Below are 22,878 nucleotides of genomic sequence, written 5' to 3'. Positions count from 1 at the left end.
GTGCTCCATTTTATTTTTCCTCCACCAATATGGATCATGCTAGAGCGGGGTGAGATGACAGGATATACAGCACAACAGTATCAATGTGTCAACTGGTAGAGACGTATAATGTTTACGTGGCCATCCCTTTTGCAAAATGCACTGCGGCAATGTCTTATTTGTCATTTTGGCTTATGTGCTTCTAAACAAAACATAACACTTTTTTATCCATTTTTTCAGTCAATTCAAGTTTTGTTTTCAGGCAACGCACGCAATTGCAATACTACAGTATGTCTTATTATTGAAAGTGACAAAATAGGTTTTTACTGTAAACAAGCTTTATACAGGGTAATGCAATAGAGGCAGCTTTAAAAGCACATACTCTGCTTGTTCCTCTACAACGTGCAACCATGCGAGTATAAAGTCACATTGAATGTGACGGCTAACTGTGAGCTGCATATGAAAATTTGATGAAGTAAGAAATTGTGCACGAATGTGGCTGGACAAAAAATAAATCATGCTTTTACAATTGATCGCACTGCTGATCAATTGTGTGTGATGTCACATGCTAATTGCGGAAACTGTTTGCACTGGATAAAGTCTCATGCATGCAAAATGAGAAAGGCTGCATATTATGTGTGTGTGTGAGAGAGATCATGCTTCATTGCATCTGAAGCCTTTACCAGTAAGTTTCTCCAGCTCCGCCAGCGTGTCCTGGTATTCTTTGATGATCTGGTCATAGCGAGAGATCACGTCCTTCCGCAGGTTGTCCCAGTGTGGAGAGAGCTCTCCTAGATCTTTCAGCTCTTGTATCCTGTGGGACACAACATAAATCAACCCTCATTATGTTGACTAGACTTCTAAACAGGCCCAAATTTTCACTAAAGGGCTGAAAACTTTCACACAGTAACTGCTACAGAGTATTTAAGATGTCATATCACAACAACCAGCCTGCAACACACTAAATAAGCCTAACAACATGCTAAAATATGTTAGAAACATACCAAAACATGTTAACCATGCTAATAACAACAGGCTAAAATATATTAGAAACACGTTAAAACATGCAGGGAAAATGTTAATATGCTCACAATATGTTTAGCATGTTTTAACATCATTCTTAACAACATGCTAAAACATGTTCTGCAAAATGTTAGCAATGTGTTAACCCTAAACACATAAGCAAAGTCATTAACATGTTAAAACATTCTAGGATCATGCTTCAAATGTACTAACAACATATACCTGTACATACATGTTAGTATTGCTGAAACAAACTAGCAACATCTTAACAATGTTAAATATGCTAGAAACTTGCTAGCCATGTAGAAAAACATGTCAGAAATGTTTTAAAATATGTTTCTTATGTGTTACAAATGATAGTAACGTGTTAAAAACTTGTTTAAACATGCTAGAACTTTGCAAAACATGTTAACAATGTGCTAAAACATGCTAAGGACATGGTTAAACATGCTGGAAGTATGCTAGCAACTTGTTAAAACATAATAGCAATGTGCTAAAACATGTTAGCAACACTGACTTTCTCTGACTTCTCTTAATAAAAACCTTCACAATTTAAGCTTTTCAAGTTATTTTAAACTTTCAGACAAGTGTCTTCAAACTTTACTGTTCTGCTCAACATCTGAAAGTCTGAGAGCACCAATGAACTTCTACTCTGCATTCACAATGCTAATTTTTGCTGTAAAGAAAGCAGGACTGGAGCTGACTTAATCAAAACCTGATGATCATGTTCTCCTGCATGATTTGAGATGTAGAGCATCTCGAGCTACAATGCAAGCAAGAAGATCTGATTTACTGGCATATTTTACACTCACTCAGAACATTTTTTGCTGTCGTGACTTTAAGAGTTCATATAAAGTAAGTGCTTTGCTGCACTAACTCTTGATCTGTGGTTTCACTGTCAGATCCGATATAGTTTTAATCACTCCATCCTTCAAGAACAACATATCTGCTGCCTTAAACCTGCATTACGCTCAGATTGATTCATCGAACACCACATGCTTGTCAGTGTGCCCTTCAAACTGCTAAAATCAGACTGAAACAATCCAGGATGCTGTTAAAAATAAGCTTCAACTCAACTTTACTAACATTTCTGACATCAAAAAGTTGCAAAAGTACAAAACAAGCTGTTTTGCGGAGTATTTTGCTGAAGTTTTGAGTTTTAAGTTCTGAATGTCACAGTACGTTTTCTTGAACCTTGAATATGCAGGGATTAAATGCCACAAAACTCCAATTATGCTTTCTATGGGTCTTTGAAAAGGGATCACAGACTATTTCTGTCCCCTGCAGCAATTCAACAGGTAAAATTCACTCATTCAGTCTCTTCAATAGCACTTACGCATAGACTTTCTCTTAATGTGTCATTCTGAGAGGCTCTTTTTCCCGACATACTGTGAGTTGTGTCTTTTATGTTGTCATGGGAGGTCTGCAGCGATTTGCTGCGTAACAATATGGCAGATTTACATACGTTACAGGCTCTTGTCTCTCCACGCAGACTGACAGAGCCAATAAGTCTCATTAATAAAAGGCTCAGGAACCTTTAATTGTGGAGGGCATTTCCAAAGGGAACAATGATTAATTTTCATGTAAATTGAAAGCCTCTGTGATACTTTAATAATAATTTCAGAAATGTGATTAGCATCTTCAAAAGAAGCCAAAGGTGACAAGAGCTGCAGAAGTGAAAGAAATGAGCAGAAAAGAGCAATTATTGTTTCTAGGTCCCAATGTTTTTTCCCCCAGTAATCCTGGATTTTTTTTTTACATTTTAAAAAATGACTGATGTTCATTTTTCAATACATTAACATCTATGTGCACAATTATTTTAATTTAGTAAAATAAAAAGAGAAAAACAATCAATACTTTTATTGAGCAAGGATGTATTAAACTGATCAAAAGTTACAGCAAAGACATTTATAATCTAAAACTATTTTATTCTATTTTAATTAAACTATGTTCTCTTGTTATTTCTGTTCATCCAAAAATAAATTATCATAGTTTTCACAAAAAAATGAAACAGCACAACTGCTTCCAACATTGATAAAAATCAGATATGTTTCTTGAGCAGCAAAGATGTTTTCAAAGACAATCAGCTATTACAGGTACAAATTACTAGGTTATTTTAAAAAATTAGTTTCAGCCTCTTGTCAGTCTCTTTTAAAAGACACAGAGGCCTTCAGAATGATCTATTCCGGTCTCGTTCTCATTGTCAAACAACGGTTATCTAAGGGAAATAGACGAAAAGAAATTGTTATTACTTCATGCCAAGCTAGAGCTGTTAAAAGTCTGAGAAAATCTTGTGCTGAAGTTGTCGAGCCACTTAAAAAAAGCATCATATCTTGTTTTGTTCAAAAGCTCCGACTTGAATTGTTATGTCACTTTATCAGAATGTGCTGTGGATGGAGCGGCGACGATAATAAAAAAGACATTTGTAGCGGAAGAAGGCATGCGGAGAGGAAGCGTAGGAAACTTCTGTTTCATATTTTATTGGGGTTTGGTGTGAAAGAAAGATAGTGGTAAAGAGCAGAGCTGAAACAATAGATCCAGGAGAGCAACTGGAGTAAAAAACAAAAAAAAAACAATCATTTGGTAGACGAGCGATCAGAGTGCTGGATTTATGTCTAGATGTCAGAACGGTGGGCCGTCGAGGAAGCAGCCACTCATTTCATGCTGCGTTACTGCCGCCGTTCACTTTAAATCACCGGCGGCTTTGTGTCTGCTGTCAATTCCAGAAATGTGACGGGAACAGTAATTAACAACAGCTAAAATACCTTTGAGTGCAATAATACACTGATGAAGAAACTACAACATGCACTATCCTCAGAGTTAATCAACACAAATACATCTGAAAACACGATTTGGAAAGTTAAATGACCCATTGTGAGACAAAACCGTCCACATTTCTCACTCTTTCTATCTGAGATACTACTAACCTGTGTGTACAGGCTGTCAACATTAAAGTATGAATGTGAAAAAGAACTGAGTCTTAGTTCAGCCCTTCAGCTAACATTATTACTGCAATCAAACATCTATATAAAGCATGGGGAATGAAAGTTATCTGTTAGCATTGGTATTCATCTCAATGACAGTTTCTCATCCCCTCTGGACCTACACGACCTGCATGATGCATCTTTTAAATGTAAAAGTCGTGTGACTAATCGCTCTGTAGCCGGAGGAAATGACATCATGACAACACAGACTGGCTGATGGTATCACAGGAACACACATGATCCTCAACGGAGACGTCAAAGACAGCAGACGGGGAGGAAAAAAGACAATTTTATGTTAAAAATAAAACAAACAAATAAATAAAATGGTAATAAAAAAATCTTTAATACATATCACAGCAGATAGGGAAATAATAAGGCAATTATAATAAAAAAAATAAAGCAAAATAGTAAAAAAAATTACTGGGCACTTGCATCATATAATACAATTAAATAATTGCTATTTTATTTATTCAAAGACTGCAGACAGGGATAAAATAAGGCAATTTAGACAAAAAAATAAATCATTAATTTACATTATTGGGCATTTGCATCAACACCATCCTTTTTCTTACAAAAAATTAAATTATTTCAGACACTGGCGAAACATCTATTGTAATATAATATGCTATTTTATTTCCTCAAAATACATAGCTACTTTTGAATAGCTGGACCTTTTGCATGGAGAAATATGATTTTTGGTCCTAAAATTGTTTAGTCTCGTTATTGTCCAGCAGGGGGCTAACTGGACCGAACTTTAAACTTGACCCCTTGCTTAACGTGATGGCATTTAAAACCCATTTAACTTTCATAATCACATATAATTTCAAGTTAAACAGATACTTAGAGAAGAAAAAGAGCATAGGTCAAGACCTTAAAATATGCTTTAGGAACTAACTGGGTTGCAAAAATAGAAAATAAAATAAAACAAAAGGAAAGTCAGAGGTGAAGAGTTTGTTTTGGATAAACTATGAAGACACGTGACATTTTTTAATGAGTTGCAACGATGAATCATGCAAAATAAATAAGAGCAGGAATGTGCTTTATGCAAGAAAATATGTTCAATTTAGATGAAGGACACATGCAATGAACAACACTGTGAATTTCCATTGACATCAGTCCAATGAAAGCGCAAATGAACACACAAATGTAAAGGTCTCATTCACAATAAACACTAGCGTTTCACAACTGCTGAAGATAATGTGAGTTTTGCCGGGTCACAACAGTAACAGTGATGCTTAGCAAACACCACTAATGACAAAGCATCAGCATCGTATTGCATTCAGTTCCTTCCTTTTCTAAACACTTGGAGACATGACTTCTTTTTTCCTTTGAATTGTATGCAATTGTGGTTAAACCAGAGCCAACAAAAGCAGCTGAAATGTGTTGGTGAACGTGGCACCCGGGCCGATAATTAGATGTCTAGGGATAGATATGGCTGCTTGAGTTACCTGCCTGTAGCAGGAGAGCAGGTGTTGAGGCCAAATAGCCTCGCTGAATAATGCACACATGATGATAATTGCTTAGCAGGGTCTGATCTATGGGAGCTCCAGTCTGGGAATGTGTGTCTCGCCGAGTTAATGATCTCAGATTCTTCAATGGCCAAACACACACATGGCCTGGACCGGCTTGCAATGATTTGTTGTAGATGAAAACAAGCCTATGCTAATACCTGTCGACTTTGGGGAAGCTGCCGCTGATATTGGTGCATGCTGAGAAGTGTTTTGCATGTACATAAAACCAGAAACTCTGGGGAAAGAGCGAGAGCTGGAAACAAAAAGCATATTAAGCTGTGAGATTGTTCAGCATGATGCGCTGTGGTGAGAAACCGGTTTACAGTTCTCAAAGTCTTAGTCTAGCCTTTAGTGCTAGGATTGGGCAAAAACCTTTCAGAACTGACTCCATTTAGTTTAAAAGTGTGATATCTTAACTGAATTTTTAAGTGGAATTTATTAAATTGCAATTCAAAGAAAATCCACATTGTCAGAAGTTTTGGTAAAAATGTTTGACTTACAATATAAATACTTTTTCTGATTAGACATTTCACTTTAAAAAGGCATAACCATTTTTTTCATATTTTGCCTTATAGCACTATAAAAATATATTTAAAAAAATCAGTTTAAAAAGATCAAAATATTACACTATATTATTTAGAAAATATTAATAAAATAATATATACAATATAATATACTTTCAAATATATAATACATGTTAAATATATTTAATAATTATTAGAACAATAGTACATTAAAATACACACATTAATATAGTTACATTAATACAAAAATATAAAAGGTACATTCATTAATACATGAAATTTAATACAGATTAATAAAATTAATAAATTAGAAAAATAGAAAATTAAATACACACGCACTCACACAACCACACTCATACATATGTGTTGATGATTTATTATATAAGAATAAAAATTAATACAATGCTTAAATACCAAAAATACTGATATAATATAAATATACAAATATAAATAAAGCAAACATTGATGGAACTATATATATATATATATATATATATATATATATATATATCTATATATATCTATATATATACATATATCTATATCTATATCTATATCTATATCTATATCTATATATATATAGTTACATTAAAAAATAATAATAATAAGGTAGTGTTAATGATCATTGTGTATATATTAAATTTAGAATTCTGCATCCTATTTGCTAACTTTCGGTCTCGAAATGGAATACAAATTCCGATGAAATGTCCGAGTGCACATGCTTCAACACACTGAGCTGGTCTTGTCACATCCAACCATCAGAAAATGTTGCATCATCTGCAAACATTTCCTCATTCTTCTTCCACAGAATTTCACTGAGCTGTGTGAGCACACCTTCATCTGACTGAATTTCATGGGAAGTGAGCAGTGTGTGTTCTTAACAAACATCTATGCGTTGTGTCGGAGTGTATTGTTGACTGCTGTGCTTTGGAACATTTCCTGTGTCGCACCCTTGTTCTCTTCACCTCATGTTTCCATGCGGCTACAGTCTCTTTTAGATTTCCCCTTTAAACGCTCAGGTTACAACTCTCCCACAATGAGATGGAGGGAACAGAGAAAGCAAAGGTAAAATGAAAGAAAAGCAGGAGAGAGGGAGGGTGGTTGATTTTCTGAGAGAGGACAGGCACTCTCCTTTGAAGTGTTAAACATCCTTGAATAATTTAGTGCAGGCTAAGTATAGCTCTAAAACAGCCATTTCCATCTGAGGAATAAACCCTCACTCCACAAGCGCGTGGCATCTCGCTCATACTGCCTTTTGTGTTGCATTCGTTCTTCCAAACAATTCCAGCTTCGCTCAAACTACACTTGAACCCGTTCTCTAGGAGCAGGAATCACCAGGGATCTTACGACCCAATGCAGTCACGATACCTCAGCCGACATGCTGTTTGCAGGACATTCGCATGATATTCACAGCAGATTTTATAAATACAGCTGACTCTCATATAGATAGTTTCCATTGGACCAGCGTCTAGATCTGGACACCGGATTGGTTTCATTACAACCACAAGTTAAAGAATAATTTAAAACTTAATCAAAATCCTGTCATCATTTTTTTCTAGTTCTGAAACAAAATGGGGAAAATCTGAAGCATGAAAAAAAATCGGTAACACTTGATTTTAAGGACCAATTCTCAATATTAACTAGCATTTGTATTACAGGCATGCATTATGCATTATTAATGCATTATTCTGCATAACCATATTCTAGATACCTTAATCCTATCCCATACCTAAACTTAACAATTACTTTACTAACTAAGCATATATATATATATATATATATATAGTCATGAATACTTTTCTTTTGCGTTAAATTGATCAGAAATGAAAATAAAAAACGTATGTTTCTATTACAAATAAATGCTCTTCTTTTGAAATTTCTGTTCATCAAAGAGTCCTTAAAAACATGTATTATGGTTTCCACAAAAATATAAAGCAGCACAGCTGTTTTCATTGATAATAAAAATAAATGTTTCTTTAGCATCAAATCAGCATATTAGAATGATTTCTGAATCTGAATCACCTGACACTGCAGACTGGAGTAATGATGCTGAAAAATCAGCTTTGAAATCACAGTAATATATTAAATTTTACGATATATTTAAACAAAATACAACAAAATTTTAATCTTAATAAAAAAAAACAAAATTACCCCATACACTTTAATTTTAATCAAAAAAATTTTCCATCTGTGAGGAGAAGAGACAAAAAAAATCAGTTTAATATATATATATATATATATATATATATATATGTGTGTGTGTGTGTGTGTGTGACAGCTACCAAAATAAGTTGCAACGGGGCAATTGCTAAAACGCAAAAAAAAAAAAAGAAAAAAAAGGTTGTCACTATTAAAATGCAAAAAAAAAATTATTCCTGTAGTTCACCTGGTCGCAAAGTCATAGGTTTGTTTGTCACTGAGCACACAAACACAAATGCTTTGGTTAAAAGTGTCTGCCACATGAATAAGAAAAATAAAATAAAAAAATCTATTTGATTTTCAGTTTGATTATATTGATTTCACAGTTTAACACTGTATTGACTGGCTGTCATCTTTCCAGTGAAGGCGGCTCTTCACGTCAGATACTGCATTAAACATCCAGAGCAGAACTTTATACAGTAGGCACATTAACTCTGATATTACACTCAAGACTCATCACTGTGGGCGTAAAACTTTTTGTGCCACTTTAACAATCCTGTCTGCTTCACTACTTCCTCCTGTCCTGTTTGATCTGCGGGGTCTGAACGTCTCTTACCTGCAGGTGTCCTCCTGAATGTAGAGGGCAATGAGCTGCTTCGGGATGCTGAAGGACAGCGTACACTCCGCCATCTGTTCCCGAACCAACATCCCTTTACTGTCCACCGTCTGAAACCTGTAGACCTTACACACCGCGTTCTTAAACACTGATGGAGAGAGAGAAAGAAACAGAGAGAGAGAGACATTAAGCAAGAGATACAGCAACTTCTCTATGTCTTTACATTTGATCATTTAGGCAAAGTACTGTGAATAACAACACCGTCATTTCTGCCTGTTCCTTGCACAAAGCTATTGTATAATTTCAGAAGATATGGAAATATAGGCTACGAGTTATACAGAGCATTTTATGGTGTTTTTTTGTTGTCTGACAGATATCCTACAAACTATTAAAACCGCTCTAAGAGCTGCTAACCAAGTCCTATGAAGATAGACGGAGGGGAACACGTTTCTGGATAGCCGTGAATGAGAGCGCAGAATGTGTTTAATGCTCTTATCAGAAGTGAGGCTGTGGCAGGAGAAGTTATTTCCTCATGAAATCTTGCTTCTCATCTGAGTGGAAATCTGCAAGCCTCACCCGAGCGTTTACTTTTCCTCATGATAGAGTTGCCTAAATAGTGGACGTTTTCACCATTTTCGGTCTTTGTGGTTGCAGCCTGAGATTCTTATTAAATACACCGAAAAAGAGATCTACCATAACTCCATAAGAGATTAAACGAAGGGCTTTGAAACATAATGTGGGTATATATAAAATGGAGAAGTCTGACTAACATAAATATAATGGCTGAAACCCACAAGAACATTAAACTATCTAACATAAAATGAACCCTTCATGAAAAGTTAAAAAAATGCTAGATTTAAATGAGTCTGTTTTGTCACTGGGTGTCACAATTTTATGTTTATGTTATCATGTAGCAACAGGGTTGCATGCAAAATGTGTGGCACTTCTATACATTTTGGTCATTAAAAAAAGGTTATTTAAATGTTATTAAGATATATTTTAAATGTATTCAGATGTAACCCATTGTGCAATTGTTATTCTTTTGAATAATGCATCTTACGCTAAAAAAAAAAAAAAAATCATGACCACCAAAACATTGCATTATGTGTCCTTAATGGAAGCAGGAAGTACAGATAGGTGGTTGACTGAGGATGTGGAGTGAAGATAGAGACAGATGGATGCGTGAGCTCCAGAGGAGGAGAAGCTCATCCAGTGCAGAGTTCTTCACAGAAGAGGATTAACCTCTGACTCCGCCCTCCCATCTGCCCTCTAATCCAACGGCCAATCGGATCGCAGCGTCTCTGCCTGCTCAAGCTCTTAGGGAAATGACTGTGCGTTGAGTTCGTGTTGAAGCACAGGGCTTGGGGTGAAGAGGACAAATTTCATTAGTCACTCTTTACTGAAGCAGCAGAGACTAACATATTTTGACGGCGTGATTAAAACAACACCAACGAACAATGCCACAATGACATTCAATACGGTTACAGATGCGTCAACAAATAAACACAGTGAAACATTAGACGCAAAGATAACATCCAACACCCTGGACTTCTGGAGAGATTTGTCTGCCGTTCCCGACTTCCCCTCCATCCATCACATCACAGCAGCTCATAAATAAAGAAATGACCTTCTACAGAGTTTGTTTCTCAGGGAACTTTTCTCATCCTGAGACTTCGGGTCTATTTAGTCACTAATAATGTACCAAAACTATCCGACACATCCAAACTCTCTTTTCTTCCTAAACTGAAATGGCACAAAACTATCACATTCCCCCAATACTGTTTATTGCTAAGTTACCTGAGGTAATTTAGGTAATGAGCTGCACTTCACACCGCTGCTGGCTGTTATTTATCCGCAGCAATCACATTGTTCACTGGGACGGCAATCAAACGCTGCCAAATCCACTTCATAATCTCAACAATACGGATGGGAATTGTACCGAATTCTGTTCTGCTTCTGAATCTACTTAATGATTCCATTACTGATTACTTCATTGCTCACCCACATAATTGGACCGAAAATACACCAAACAAACATGCTAAATTAAAACAACACTATTTTTGATTACATATTCAGTCTGGCAAAAGAGGTGCTTTAGAAAATGTTGTTCGTCCACCACTGGAGGTCATAGTAAGTATAATGAGATGTTTTATTTACTATTCTAGGAATAAAACACGCAGAATGTAATTTGTGGTTTTTTGATGAATAGAAAAGATCAAAAGAACAGCATTTATTTCAAATAGAAATCTTTTTGACACTATACATGTCTTTACTCTCATTGTTGGTCAGTTTAATAAGGCCAATACAGTTTCAAATGATGTCACTTCTTGGGTGTCATAACCAACTGTAACCAGACTGTGCTAGAAAACGCTTTCTAGACAGTAATGAGCTTAAACAGCAGAGATGTTTGCTCAGGCCTTCTGCTTCCCAGAGAAAAAGTATCAAGCATCATCTCTAGAGTTTCAGCAGAGATCACAAACTGCTCAAATTCATCATGTGTTTATGTATGTTTTGCCCTCAGCCAATCACCATTGTCATTTTTCTGTGAGTATATTTGGACACATGATATTTACGCATCAGGTGATTGATTCAAAATAACCCAGCAGTGGAAATTAATCAACACAAGCAAATATCACACACTTCCACAAACTCTCTTTCTTCAAGTATTAGAAACTTTACTGCATATGAGCAAAAAACTCAAAATATCAAGGTTTTTTTTTTTTTTACTCACCGGCATTCATTATTGGTCCGTTATCTTTGTCATTAATCCTTCCATGTGACGACTCGTACACCAGCGTGCACTGTGGGAAAAAAACAAGATTGTGCATTTCAGACTGAAGCTCATTTGTCCCAATTATTAGACATCAGAATAATGACTTCTACTCTAAATACATCCGATGATATCAGAGAGTTTAAAACATCCTCCCGTGACTCTCTCTCCATCTCACGAGCCGAACACAGTGACAAGCTGTCACCTGCACCGCTGCTCAGATAATAGAGGACTTCTCCAAGTATCTCTGAGTGCCAGTGTAAGCAATCCAGGAGAGAAGAGACCCTCACGGCAGCTACAGACAAACACGACCCTCCATCAACATCAGCCACAGCGCTTATGGCCTAATCACTTGAAATGCATCGCCCGCATCAGGGTTTAGTGCGATGACAGATGAGTCTTCACGTCTCATTAGGTCTCATGACCTTGGATGGGTCTGTAAGAATTTCCAGTCAGTTCTTGGCACACAGCACAAGGTGGGGGGGAAGAGTTGCAATCAGGCCATGTTCTTGATCTGTGGCAGATTCTCCTTAAACATACATCAGGCCTGACCTACATTCCCTCATGAAGAACAAAGAACAAAGACTCACTTCTGAAGCACACAAATCAAATAAAACCACAACAGCTTTGAGCCAATAAACACACACATAAAAACACAAACATCTATCACCAAACCACTCATCCATCCATCCACCTCTCTATCACCCATCCATCCATCCATCCATCCATCCATCTCTCTATCACCCATCCATCCATCTATCCATTCATCTCTCTATCACCCATCCATCCATCCATCCATCTATCTCTCTATCACCCATCCATCCATCCATCCATCTATCTCTCTATCACCCATCCATCCATCCATCTATCTATCACCCATCCATCCATCCATCTCTCTATCACCCATCCATCCATCCATCCATCCATTCATTTCTCTATCTATCCATCCATCCATCCATCCATCTATCCATCCATCTATCTATCTATCTATCTATCTATCTATCTATCTATCTATCTATCTATCTATCTATCTATCTATCTATCTATCTATCTATGTATCACCCATCCATCCATCATCCAGCCATCTATATATGTTTGAAAGAATATGTTCTTCCACTGTAGTTCATAAAAACAAAGGCAATTATGAAATATAATTATGTATATTATGAATAAAAATCAAATAAATTTAAAAATAAAAATGCAAACATTAAAAAAAGATATACAAGCCTATGAACAAACAAACAAATAAAAACTTGATACCCCACATGAAAAACAGGCAATGATTTGATTGATATCAAATATTAATATTCTCATGATATCAAATATTAATATTAAACATATTATTATGATAGCTTGGAAAACTCAACAATCTGCTTGTAAGGCCTACTTTTCAAACATCAACTTGTAGACAAGGTTTTGCAAATCCAACATTCAAAGTTCATCTTAACAAACATTCCTTTTCAAGTTACAAACAATTTATTTCTGCTTCCCTGCATTCAAATATAAATTCTGAATCTCGTTTGCTACCTCAATTCAAATTCAGGATTGTCATTTATAAGGTATTCTCTATTTAAATATCTTCAAGTTTCTGTATTAAAATGGTGCTCAGTCTAAATATCCTCCATTTCCTCTCTCATGTCCTTCATCCATCACCATAATGCTTCAAAATTCTCACACCTTTCTGGTTTCTTCCCTATATTCTGTCTGTGCCTCTTTCATGCTGATTAATGAAGGTTAAAGGGCTCTGCTGATGGCTGTGTCACTGCAAGTTATTGAGTTTAGGGGACATGAAGAGTGTTATGCTGCCTGTCTGTAAGAATAATAATGCTCAATTTTCCGCGACACAGAGAGCGAAAGCAGCTGAGGACACACATACGGCTCATTTCCACATGCCCATCACATATGTCTACATATACTGGATAAAATATTCCACAATATTCCATAAACATGCACACTCACACTCTTTCTCACAGACACACGCACGCACGCACACACACACACACACACGCACGCACGCACACACGCACACACACACACACACACACACACACACACACACACACACACACACAGTAAACGCTCTCTAAACAGATGCTTTACTTCTTCTGTCAACTGTGCAATTGAATTTCTGGGATGCCACACACAATATTCACTCCACTTTCCCTCTTTGACTGAAGACAGGTGATCTGTCCTGAGAGGTGATCTTCTATTACCAGCCCTTACAAATTGCATGCATATGCACAAAAAAGATAACTTCCCACAATACAAGCCACTCTTCATTTACAGTAGCTCAACAGCAGTCAAGTGACTCTCTTGAAAACGTAGTTAGCTACACAACAAGCTACTATTGAAGTATTGCATTTAACTAAATATTTGACTTCAAAACCAACTAAATTAAACCACTAATCATTTATTTGATCTGTGAATCTTTCATTTAGATGAACTATGCGACCACAATAAAATAGGATGAAAAATACAGTGATTTTGCCTTGAAAGCAGCTTTTGTTGATAATAAAAACACAATATTACCTAAAAAATAAAATGCCTATAGATAAATATTAAAAAATAATAATAATAAATAAAATGGAAGGTAACTTATTAAACATAAACTATGTACATAATAATAATCATAAAATTCTACTAAATTGATTTAATAAATGTAGAAATAAATTAATAAAGTAAATAAATAAGCGGGACAAACATAAAGCCTATATACTCTTCCCAGGCTACACTAGGCAGTCAAACTAGCAGTGTTATTGAGTCAGTAACTAGTTGTAGTTGTTTAGCTTACCTTCTGGTGCATGTCGGCGGTAATGTGGTCCACCTCACCATCCTCGATCTCACCCATCTTCATCCGGCTCACCACCACTGTGCCCACGGTAGCTGAATCATCTGCTGTCCTGAAACACATCAACACAACGACACATGAGTCTCCATACATGGGTGGCAACGTCTTCAAGCTAATGAAAGAACATGAAAGAAAGCATTTAAATTCACCCATCAACTTTCATTACACTTCTTCATTTCCAATGTTGGGGAGCAACTAGTTACATGTAACAGTGTTGCGTAATTTAATTACAAAAATAAATGCAATCTGTTTCAGTTACTGAGAAAAAATGTGTAATTAAATTACAGTTACTTATGAAAATAATATATTTTCAGTAAAAAGCTAAGATGTGTGGAACAATATTAATTTTGTTGGTTTTTGATGTGCACGATGCCTCCTTCTATTAAAGACTGTTTAGTAAAGCGATGCTATTCTGATGCTTTTGAATGGTTCTCTTGTTTGAATTTGCATTTGATTTTGATTGGTTTTCTCTTGTTTGAAAGCTTTAGGCTACAACCTGTCTTAGGCCCGATCAGACAGAACACATTTTTTTTAATTGCTTTCTATTGGCAGAGAGTGTTTTGTACACTGTTTATGTGCCTTGGGCACCTAGCATTTTTGTAGGAGCACTCTGACTGCCTGAAGTTGAAAAAAAAAATCAACTCTGAGCAGAAAAGCACCGGACATCATTTTTTTGTTTGTTTTTCATTGTCCAATCAAATCAACGGAGAGGTGGGCCTTCTGTTGTGGTGACAGTAGTTTACAGTTACTAGGAACCGTCCGGAACCAATGGAATGTAAAAAGACTACAATAATGGAGGAGAAACTTGTGGTGGATGTCACGGGTCACCTTTATGCTAATATGACAATTTACTTAACAGCAAACTAAAGATTTTAGAGTGTTCGCATTATAATCCTTGATTAGACTGAAAAGACAGCCGATTCAGTGGTTGCCTATGCGCCTTGCGTTTTCAAACTTGAAAAATGCATTCTGCATGATCCGGGCCATAGAGTTGATTAACTGATTAACAATTGAAAACATTTGTTTATAAAAGTAGCCCTAATCAAAAATGTTTTCAAATGTAATCCATTACATTAATAAATTAATTGAAATAGTTACGCTACTTATTACATTTTGAAGAGGGTAACCTGCAATCTGTAACCTATTACATTTCCAAAGTTCCCAACACTGCTCATTTCATCCAATCAAATTCATTCTATATTTGCATAATTTCCAGCCTGATCTTGCACCAAGTGTGTCAGAATCTCAGATTCAAAAATCTCCTGTAAAAGTGACACTGCAGCCTCGCTAAGGTCACTAAAACCCATATTAGATATCATGTAGACATTAGCATTGATTAAGCAAGATAACTCGGTTGCTCAGTAGTAACCGTCTGCAGGTTTGGCACGATCGGATCAGGCCCCAGCTGTGGCTGTTCGCGTGCCAGCAGACTTGGAGTGAGTCTGATATCTGAGGTTATGATTGACCTCAAATTAACTTTGAAGCTGGATTGAGTCATGGAGGAGAGAAAAAGACATCCAGTCAGCCTTTAGAAGCACACTGGCAAATTTCCCATCCATGAACATGACCTAGACAAATCTAATTGGCCCAAGGTCTCTTTATGACAACAGTAAATCAGAGAGTGTTGTTATGAGAGGAGCTAGCACTTTATGCTAATAGATCTGAATGAGACGCCATTAGCAAACCATTTTACTTCTGTAATGTGACACTTTTCTGAGTGAAACGGGATATTTCATGATTGAAAGAAACACAGGGACTTTTTATCCATCGGGGATTAATTAGAGAGTGACAAGTAGTCATTACATAGCAAAAAAGCAAAAATGGTGCTCAGTGGTTGGAGGGGGTTAATAAAATAAGAGGCATTCATGATGTTAGTCGAAAATTAAAGTAATTTCAGAGGCAGCGCAAGTTATTACAGTGTTGTACAATTTTTTATATATATATTTTTAACTTAAAGTCACTACATACGCTGTGCCATGCAAGAGTATTCAACGTTTTGTTTTTCAAAAACTTTTTCAAAATCATATACAGATCCAAACTTCTGAATGGTGGTTGTGTATATAAATATAGGGGAGGGGATTTTTCAGTCACTCTTTTTGCAAGTTATGCTGGTGGGTGACAACATAAGTGAATTACTGATTCATCCAATTCATTCAAAAAATGTGGATTCATTCAAAAATTTGGAAATATGTTACTGTCTTTATAAGTGTGTCATTTAATCAATCATTCAAAAACAAATTTAAGTTGCATGGAAGAGCATAAGATAAAAATTGTGCTATTGTAAATCATAAGAAAAGAAAAAGTATCTGACAATGACATAAAAGGTCATAATGACATAAAAGGTCTACATTATGAGATTTCAGGACATAATTATGAGGTAAAAAGTCAAAATTAAGAAAGTCAATTATGGGATAAAAAGACAAAATTATGAGATACTGAATCAATTATGAGATAAAAAGTCAAAGTATGAGATACTACATAAATTTTGAGGTAAAAAGTTAAAATTAAGATATTCATTTATGGGATAAAAAATCCAAATTATGAGATACTAAGTTAATAATAAGATAAAAATTCAAAGTACGAGATACTACATCAGTTTTGAGGTAAAAAGTCAATATTATGACAGTCAATTATGAGCTAAAAAGTCAAAATTAAGACATTAGACATTATGGGATAAAAAAAATCCAAATTATGAGATACTAAGTCAATTATAAGATAAAAAGTTGAAGTACGAGATACTACGTAAATTTTGAGGTAAAAAGTCAAAATTATGACAGTCAATTATAGGCTAAAAATTCAAAATTAAGACATTCGTTTATGGGATTTAAAAAAATCCAAATGATGAGATAATTAATAATAAGACAAAAAGTCAAAATTATGAGATAAAAAGACAAAATGATGACAGTCAATTATGAGATAAAAGTCAAAATTATGAGATACTACGTCAATTATGTGATAAAAAGTCAAAATTAAGACATTTGTTTATGGGATAAAAAAATTCACATTATGAGATACTAAGTTAATAATGAGAAAAAAATCACATTATGAGATACTAAGTTAATGAGAAAAAAATTCACATTATGAAATACTAAGTTAATAATGAGATAAAAATTCAAAATTATGAGATAAAAATGCAAAAATTATGACAGTCAATTATGGGATAAAAGTCAAAATTATGAGATACTACGTCAATTATGAAATAAGAATTCAAAATTATGACACAAGTCATAATTATGAGTTAAAACATCAAAATCATCATCATGACTTTTCATCTCTTGATTTTAACGTTTTTTCAATCTTGATTTTTAATGTCATAATTTTGACTATATAATTCAGAATGATCAAAGAATGTTTTTGTGTTTAAAAAACGGACAACATATTTGGCAGTCTCATGTCTAAAATGCAAGTTACTCAATATTAACTTTATTTATTGAACTCTTGTATAAAATTAATAACACACAATCATGATGCCTCCTTGTTACTTATTAACTTCTGGGAAATGGCTCCAGCCACTGTTGAACATTTTAATGTGACATTTTAATTTTAGTAACTGAGTATTGGCATCTTTTGAGCTAACTATGCATGCAAATGTATCATGTACTAAAGTCCTGCAAAGATTAAAAAAGGGCAAAGGAAAGAGCAGCAGTGGTGAGAATCATAAATCTTCTCACATACAGCAACATAAGACTTGATGATTTATGATGCCTTTAAACTCGCAGCTGACTCTCACACTATTTCCCACTGTGACTAACAGTAGAGTCAATTAAGAGAGCCAGAATTAATATTTCTCTTTCAAAACGACATACATGTCTTTATTTGAGGTAGAGGGCTTTTCAAGGACGCAATGCTTTCCACACAGACAGGACCTGATAGTCAAGATACTGTATTGGTGCCGCTCACAAAAGGACTGAGATGGGTTGAATTTGTACAAGATATTCAAGAGGGAGAGACGTGAAATGCTAAATGAAGAGCGACATTGAAAAGAAGCACTTCAGTGGAATTCATGAAACCAACCTTACTCTTCACCACCCGACACGCTAGGTTCTGTGTCAACCAGATAATCTATAATACCTGAAGAGAGCGATCCATTAGCACTGCCATTCAGTTCAGTTTCTGAAGTGCAATCTGCCATCTTTGCTTAAGAGCACTGACATTCACAGTTTATTTTTCCTTGACTGCTGTCAAGGAAGAAAAATAAATGTAAAAAATAAAAATTTTAAATAAATTATAAAATGAACAAAAAAATCAAATAAAATGAAAAACAAAACTATATTTAAAAACTTAAAATAAAAAAACTTAAAAATAAATTACAAACAAAATGAAAAATAAAATAAAATAAAATGTGTAAGCCTATGAACAGCTAGCTCATGGGTCAAAATAAAAACAAAATGTCCAAAAGAAAATTTTATTATAAAAAAGCCCTAAATATACATTTACAGTACATTAAACAATTCTGACATTCATTTACGTCCATGGCTGAAAAATTTAAGTAAAGTAAAGTAAAGTAAAGTAAAGTAAAGTAAAGTAAAGTAAAGTAAGTATGTGTCATAAAAACTGTCATACATTCTTGATTATTGGTATTATTCCTCAACTCATTACGAATAAGAAACTGCTTTTCCCCCTCGCAAGTTCAATCAAAAAACAATATTGCGAACCAATTCATATAAATACACTGAAACGATCCAACTCAAAATAACGATTCATTCATGAATCAGACATTGCCAGTCGACTCTTTTTATGGGTGATCAGTCAAAATGGAGCATGGGTGAAGTCTTGTTCTGCCTTTATTTCTCCCAAGTTCTCCCATACATCTCACCCCCCACCCACCCCTTTTGCAAGAAATCCTCCGATTTTTGACCTACATATAAAGCTGGACGGTGCTAAAAATAGCTTACTGGTTTTATGATCGTCTGTATGAGTTATGCTGGCATGATTCTGGAGAGCAGATGAGTGAGAGTTACTCTAGATCCTTGTAAATGAATGAGCTGTTTCTTCCCTGCGTTTTTCCCATGACTCAGTGAAATACATTCGTATGGCCGTCTCAATCAGTGCGTCAACACACTGAGCTTCTGAACAGGAAGAGGCAGAAATCGACCGAGCAGATGCTTGTTTTGGAGCATTTCCAGTCTTTCTAAACAGATGCTATGCAACAGATACTCATGAATATGAACAACTAGTCCCCTTGCTACTTTTACAGTGGAACATATAAAATGAATTGAATTCATTCAAAAACCATGTTGCAGGCAGCGGTGAGAGGATGCTGGCCGGCCGGGGGTTTAGCTGTCCGCTCTATATTATTCTGTTTGAAAGCGGGCTGATGGATGCTGCTGAGCATTGTGAAAGGTCATTCGTCAGTTGATTTCCGAGGGCTGTTAAAATCTCAGCCTCAAACGGGGTCATGTTATGAAGCTCATACCCAATGACTGAGTGCTATAATCGTGTATTATAGACCCTATGTTTCATTCTAGAAAGGTGGTGATCTTTTAAAAAAGGGTAATTGAGAAATAAGTCAGTCCGTAGATGTGGGATCATTATTAGGGCAAACACGAAACCTGTCAAGAACATGTCTGGGTCAGATTTAACCCTAAAAATCACAAGAAAGGTTGAGATACACTATTATGCATAAAGAAAATGTAGTCTATTTTTTAAGAACTAAAAATGTAAAATTAAAACTAAAAATTCTAGAAATAATTCAAAAAGTAAAAATTTTAATTAAACATTTAAAAATTAACATGATCATTATGACAATGAAAGAAATAATAAAAAATCAATAAATAAATTACAAAACCTTTCAGGGTCTTATTTAAGCCTAAAATTAAAAGAAAGAAATGAGGAATTATATTTTGCATATTTTACTAGTGAATTCAGGTAAACATTTTGAGATTAAACTCCCCCAGCTATTCAGTGTGTTCTGTTTGAGGATCTTGTGTGGCACAGCTTTCACTGAGGCTTATGAATCGAGGCTTTGTGTTTGGTGCAGTCTTTCATTTCCATAAAGCTTCATTATGTACGCCATGCATTTGGTTGCAAGTCAATTTGCAAAGGCATTTGTGAGGCAAGCTCCAATCAATGACAATCGAATGAGAGCACCAGGCACTAGTGCAGAAATCAGGAAGCCAGTCCTTGACCTCATCACAGTCTAGTGATATTATTAGTCCAATGTTATCATTATGAGATAACACATTGCAAAGCGAGCTATGAATTGGCTCATGAAGAGGCCCAGATGGAATCTGGAGATGACTCCTTTTGCACATTTTCGCCATTTTTGAACAAATCTGTGGAATTTAAAGAACGAATTTAAACATGGTAAAACGTGTTAAACCAAACGGAGAGAACTTCAGTCTTATCGGCAGCTGAAGCATGATCAAATTAGCAGAAATATTTAATAAAACAGTCAAAAGGTCAGGCATTTCTGATTGTTTTTTTCCGAACATTTCTGCCATATGCACATAAACTGACAGTCATCACTGATAAGCTACTACTAAATATTGTAGAAACTTAATTTTCTGTAAAGTTGCTTTGCAATGATTTGTATCGTAAAAAGCGCTATACAAATAAACTTGAATTGAATTGAATTTCTAGAACTTTGTGCAAGAGGGAGAAAAACCTTTTAAGCGGGCTCAGATTGATTTTGCTCACGAGGGCTGAAATTCATGAGTTTGAGCTGTACAACTTTCTGAAATCTCTGTCTAGCTGATGAGCACCAACAACATAATGAAATTATACTCATATTCTTATTCTGCTTGAGCAGTTGGTCATTTAATAGATAAATGCTAAACTCTATAAAAATGAATAAAAAATACAAAAAATAAATACAAATCCAAATATATATATATATATATAATATATATATATATATATATATATATATATATATATATTACTGAATGAAAGCATACTACTATAAATATCAGTTGATAAAATTAATACAATTCATATAATTGGTATAATATCTTAAATAAATGACTATAAAAGAAAAACCCTTTAAAATAATATAATTAGTGTGATACCTTAAAAATAAAAATACAAATGTAAAAATATAATAATGTTTTGAAACATAAAATAAAATACAAAAATGGTAATATAACAGCATCAGCACTTGAAATAATAATATCAATAGGTGTTATATAGTAGAATGAATGAACGAATAAATAAATTATAAAGTAAATAAAGTAAAATATAAAAACAAAACAGTTTATTACCTTAAAATAATAATATTATTATAATTAGTGTGATGTCTTAAAAAAATTAAATAAAAAAAAACATTAAAATGGTAATATAAAAACATCACTTTAAATAATATTAATATAATTAGTGTGATATCTTAAAAGACTAATAAATAATATTCTAAAATATAAAACAACATCACCTTAAAATAATACTATTAATGTAATTGATGTTATATGGAAAAATAAATAAATAATAATATAAAAATATATCAAATTAATAAACAAAAAAAAAATATTATAACCATACATCAACCTGAAGGATTTTAATACATATAATATTTGTTAGTAAGCCACATGTAAATAGGAATGCTGTCAAAATGCTGGCAAATCAAATCAGGCAATTTGCTGGCTTTAGGAATTCTATCATTTCTGAAACATTTTTCCACTATATGAGCCATGTGATCACATCAGCCACTCAAGCACAAGCAACATTAAGACATTTAACACATTTCAGTGGCTGCGTGTCAATAATAACAAAGCAAACAGCCTATTGGTAGTCGCCACATCACGTGGCTGCTCTTTTGCATAATTCATAAGCATCACTGACAAACAGTGACTCATCACAGTAGCTCCCTGCCTCGCATGTTTCTTTTCACAGTTTGTCAACGCTGCTGAAAATGTGTTTTCACAAGTGGCTTGTTCTATCAGCTCAGCAAGTTCACAGTAGACTCAGTAAACAGCAGCAGCAGTCACCCTCCACTCCACAACATCTCCATCCTGCAGCGTTTTACTCTCCACAAACATCTAAAAAGCCCATCAAAATCTCTCCCACACCGTCCGAGACCACCAGCACCCTCTGATCCAAGCTGCTCGGCTCTTGATAATGCAAATAACAAGCTCACCTTCACAGCTGAAGGTCCTGGCCTGTGCGGTGTTCGTGAATGTGAAAGTGTCTCAGGCCAGTCAAAATGTCAAGCGAACGACAGCTTCCTGCAGGGGAAAGTGAGCAAAAGGTACAGTACCACAGACTAAAAATACCCTGTTCTGCGGGACTGGACGGAAATAGCTTAAAAAGGTAAGGGCTCAGTCTCAAAAAAAAAAAAAAAAAGACTCTTGAGATGCTCTGCATCTTTTAGAAACTCTAAAAGCCTTTAGTGTCTGTGAAGAAACCAAGTACTTATATTTTACACCCCACACATGCATAATGAAGCATTCAAAACATGCTGTGTTATGAAAAGTGCAAGACTCCTGCAAAAGAAAAGTTTGTCGGTGGACTGTTTTTGTACATTACTGAAGTACTATTGTTCAAAAAATG

General features: G+C 34.9%; 1 protein-coding gene across 11 annotated transcripts in view; it reads right to left on the bottom strand.

The window, feature by feature from the left end:
• LOC109093063 (type II inositol 3,4-bisphosphate 4-phosphatase) overlaps positions 1-22,878 on the bottom strand; it is a 577,378-nt gene that overhangs the window by 60,181 nt on the left and 494,319 nt on the right. For all 11 annotated transcript variants that reach the window (XM_042762647.1, XM_042762595.1, XM_042762586.1 and 8 more), the window contains 4 exons: positions 14,338-14,446; positions 11,508-11,577; positions 8,777-8,924; positions 663-793 (listed from right to left, as the gene is read on the bottom strand). In XM_042762647.1, the coding sequence (XP_042618581.1) occupies positions 663-793; positions 8,777-8,924; positions 11,508-11,577; positions 14,338-14,400 (412 nt within the window). In that variant the 5' untranslated portion in view covers positions 14,401-14,446. The remainder of the gene's footprint in view (positions 1-662; positions 794-8,776; positions 8,925-11,507; positions 11,578-14,337; positions 14,447-22,878) is intronic.

Source organism: Cyprinus carpio, chromosome A1 (assembly GCF_018340385.1).
Source record: "Cyprinus carpio isolate SPL01 chromosome A1, ASM1834038v1, whole genome shotgun sequence".
Classification (NCBI taxonomy): domain Eukaryota; kingdom Metazoa; phylum Chordata; class Actinopteri; order Cypriniformes; family Cyprinidae; genus Cyprinus; species Cyprinus carpio.
Note: the sequence above shows the minus strand (reverse complement) of the source record. Positions and strands in the feature narration are given on the sequence as shown.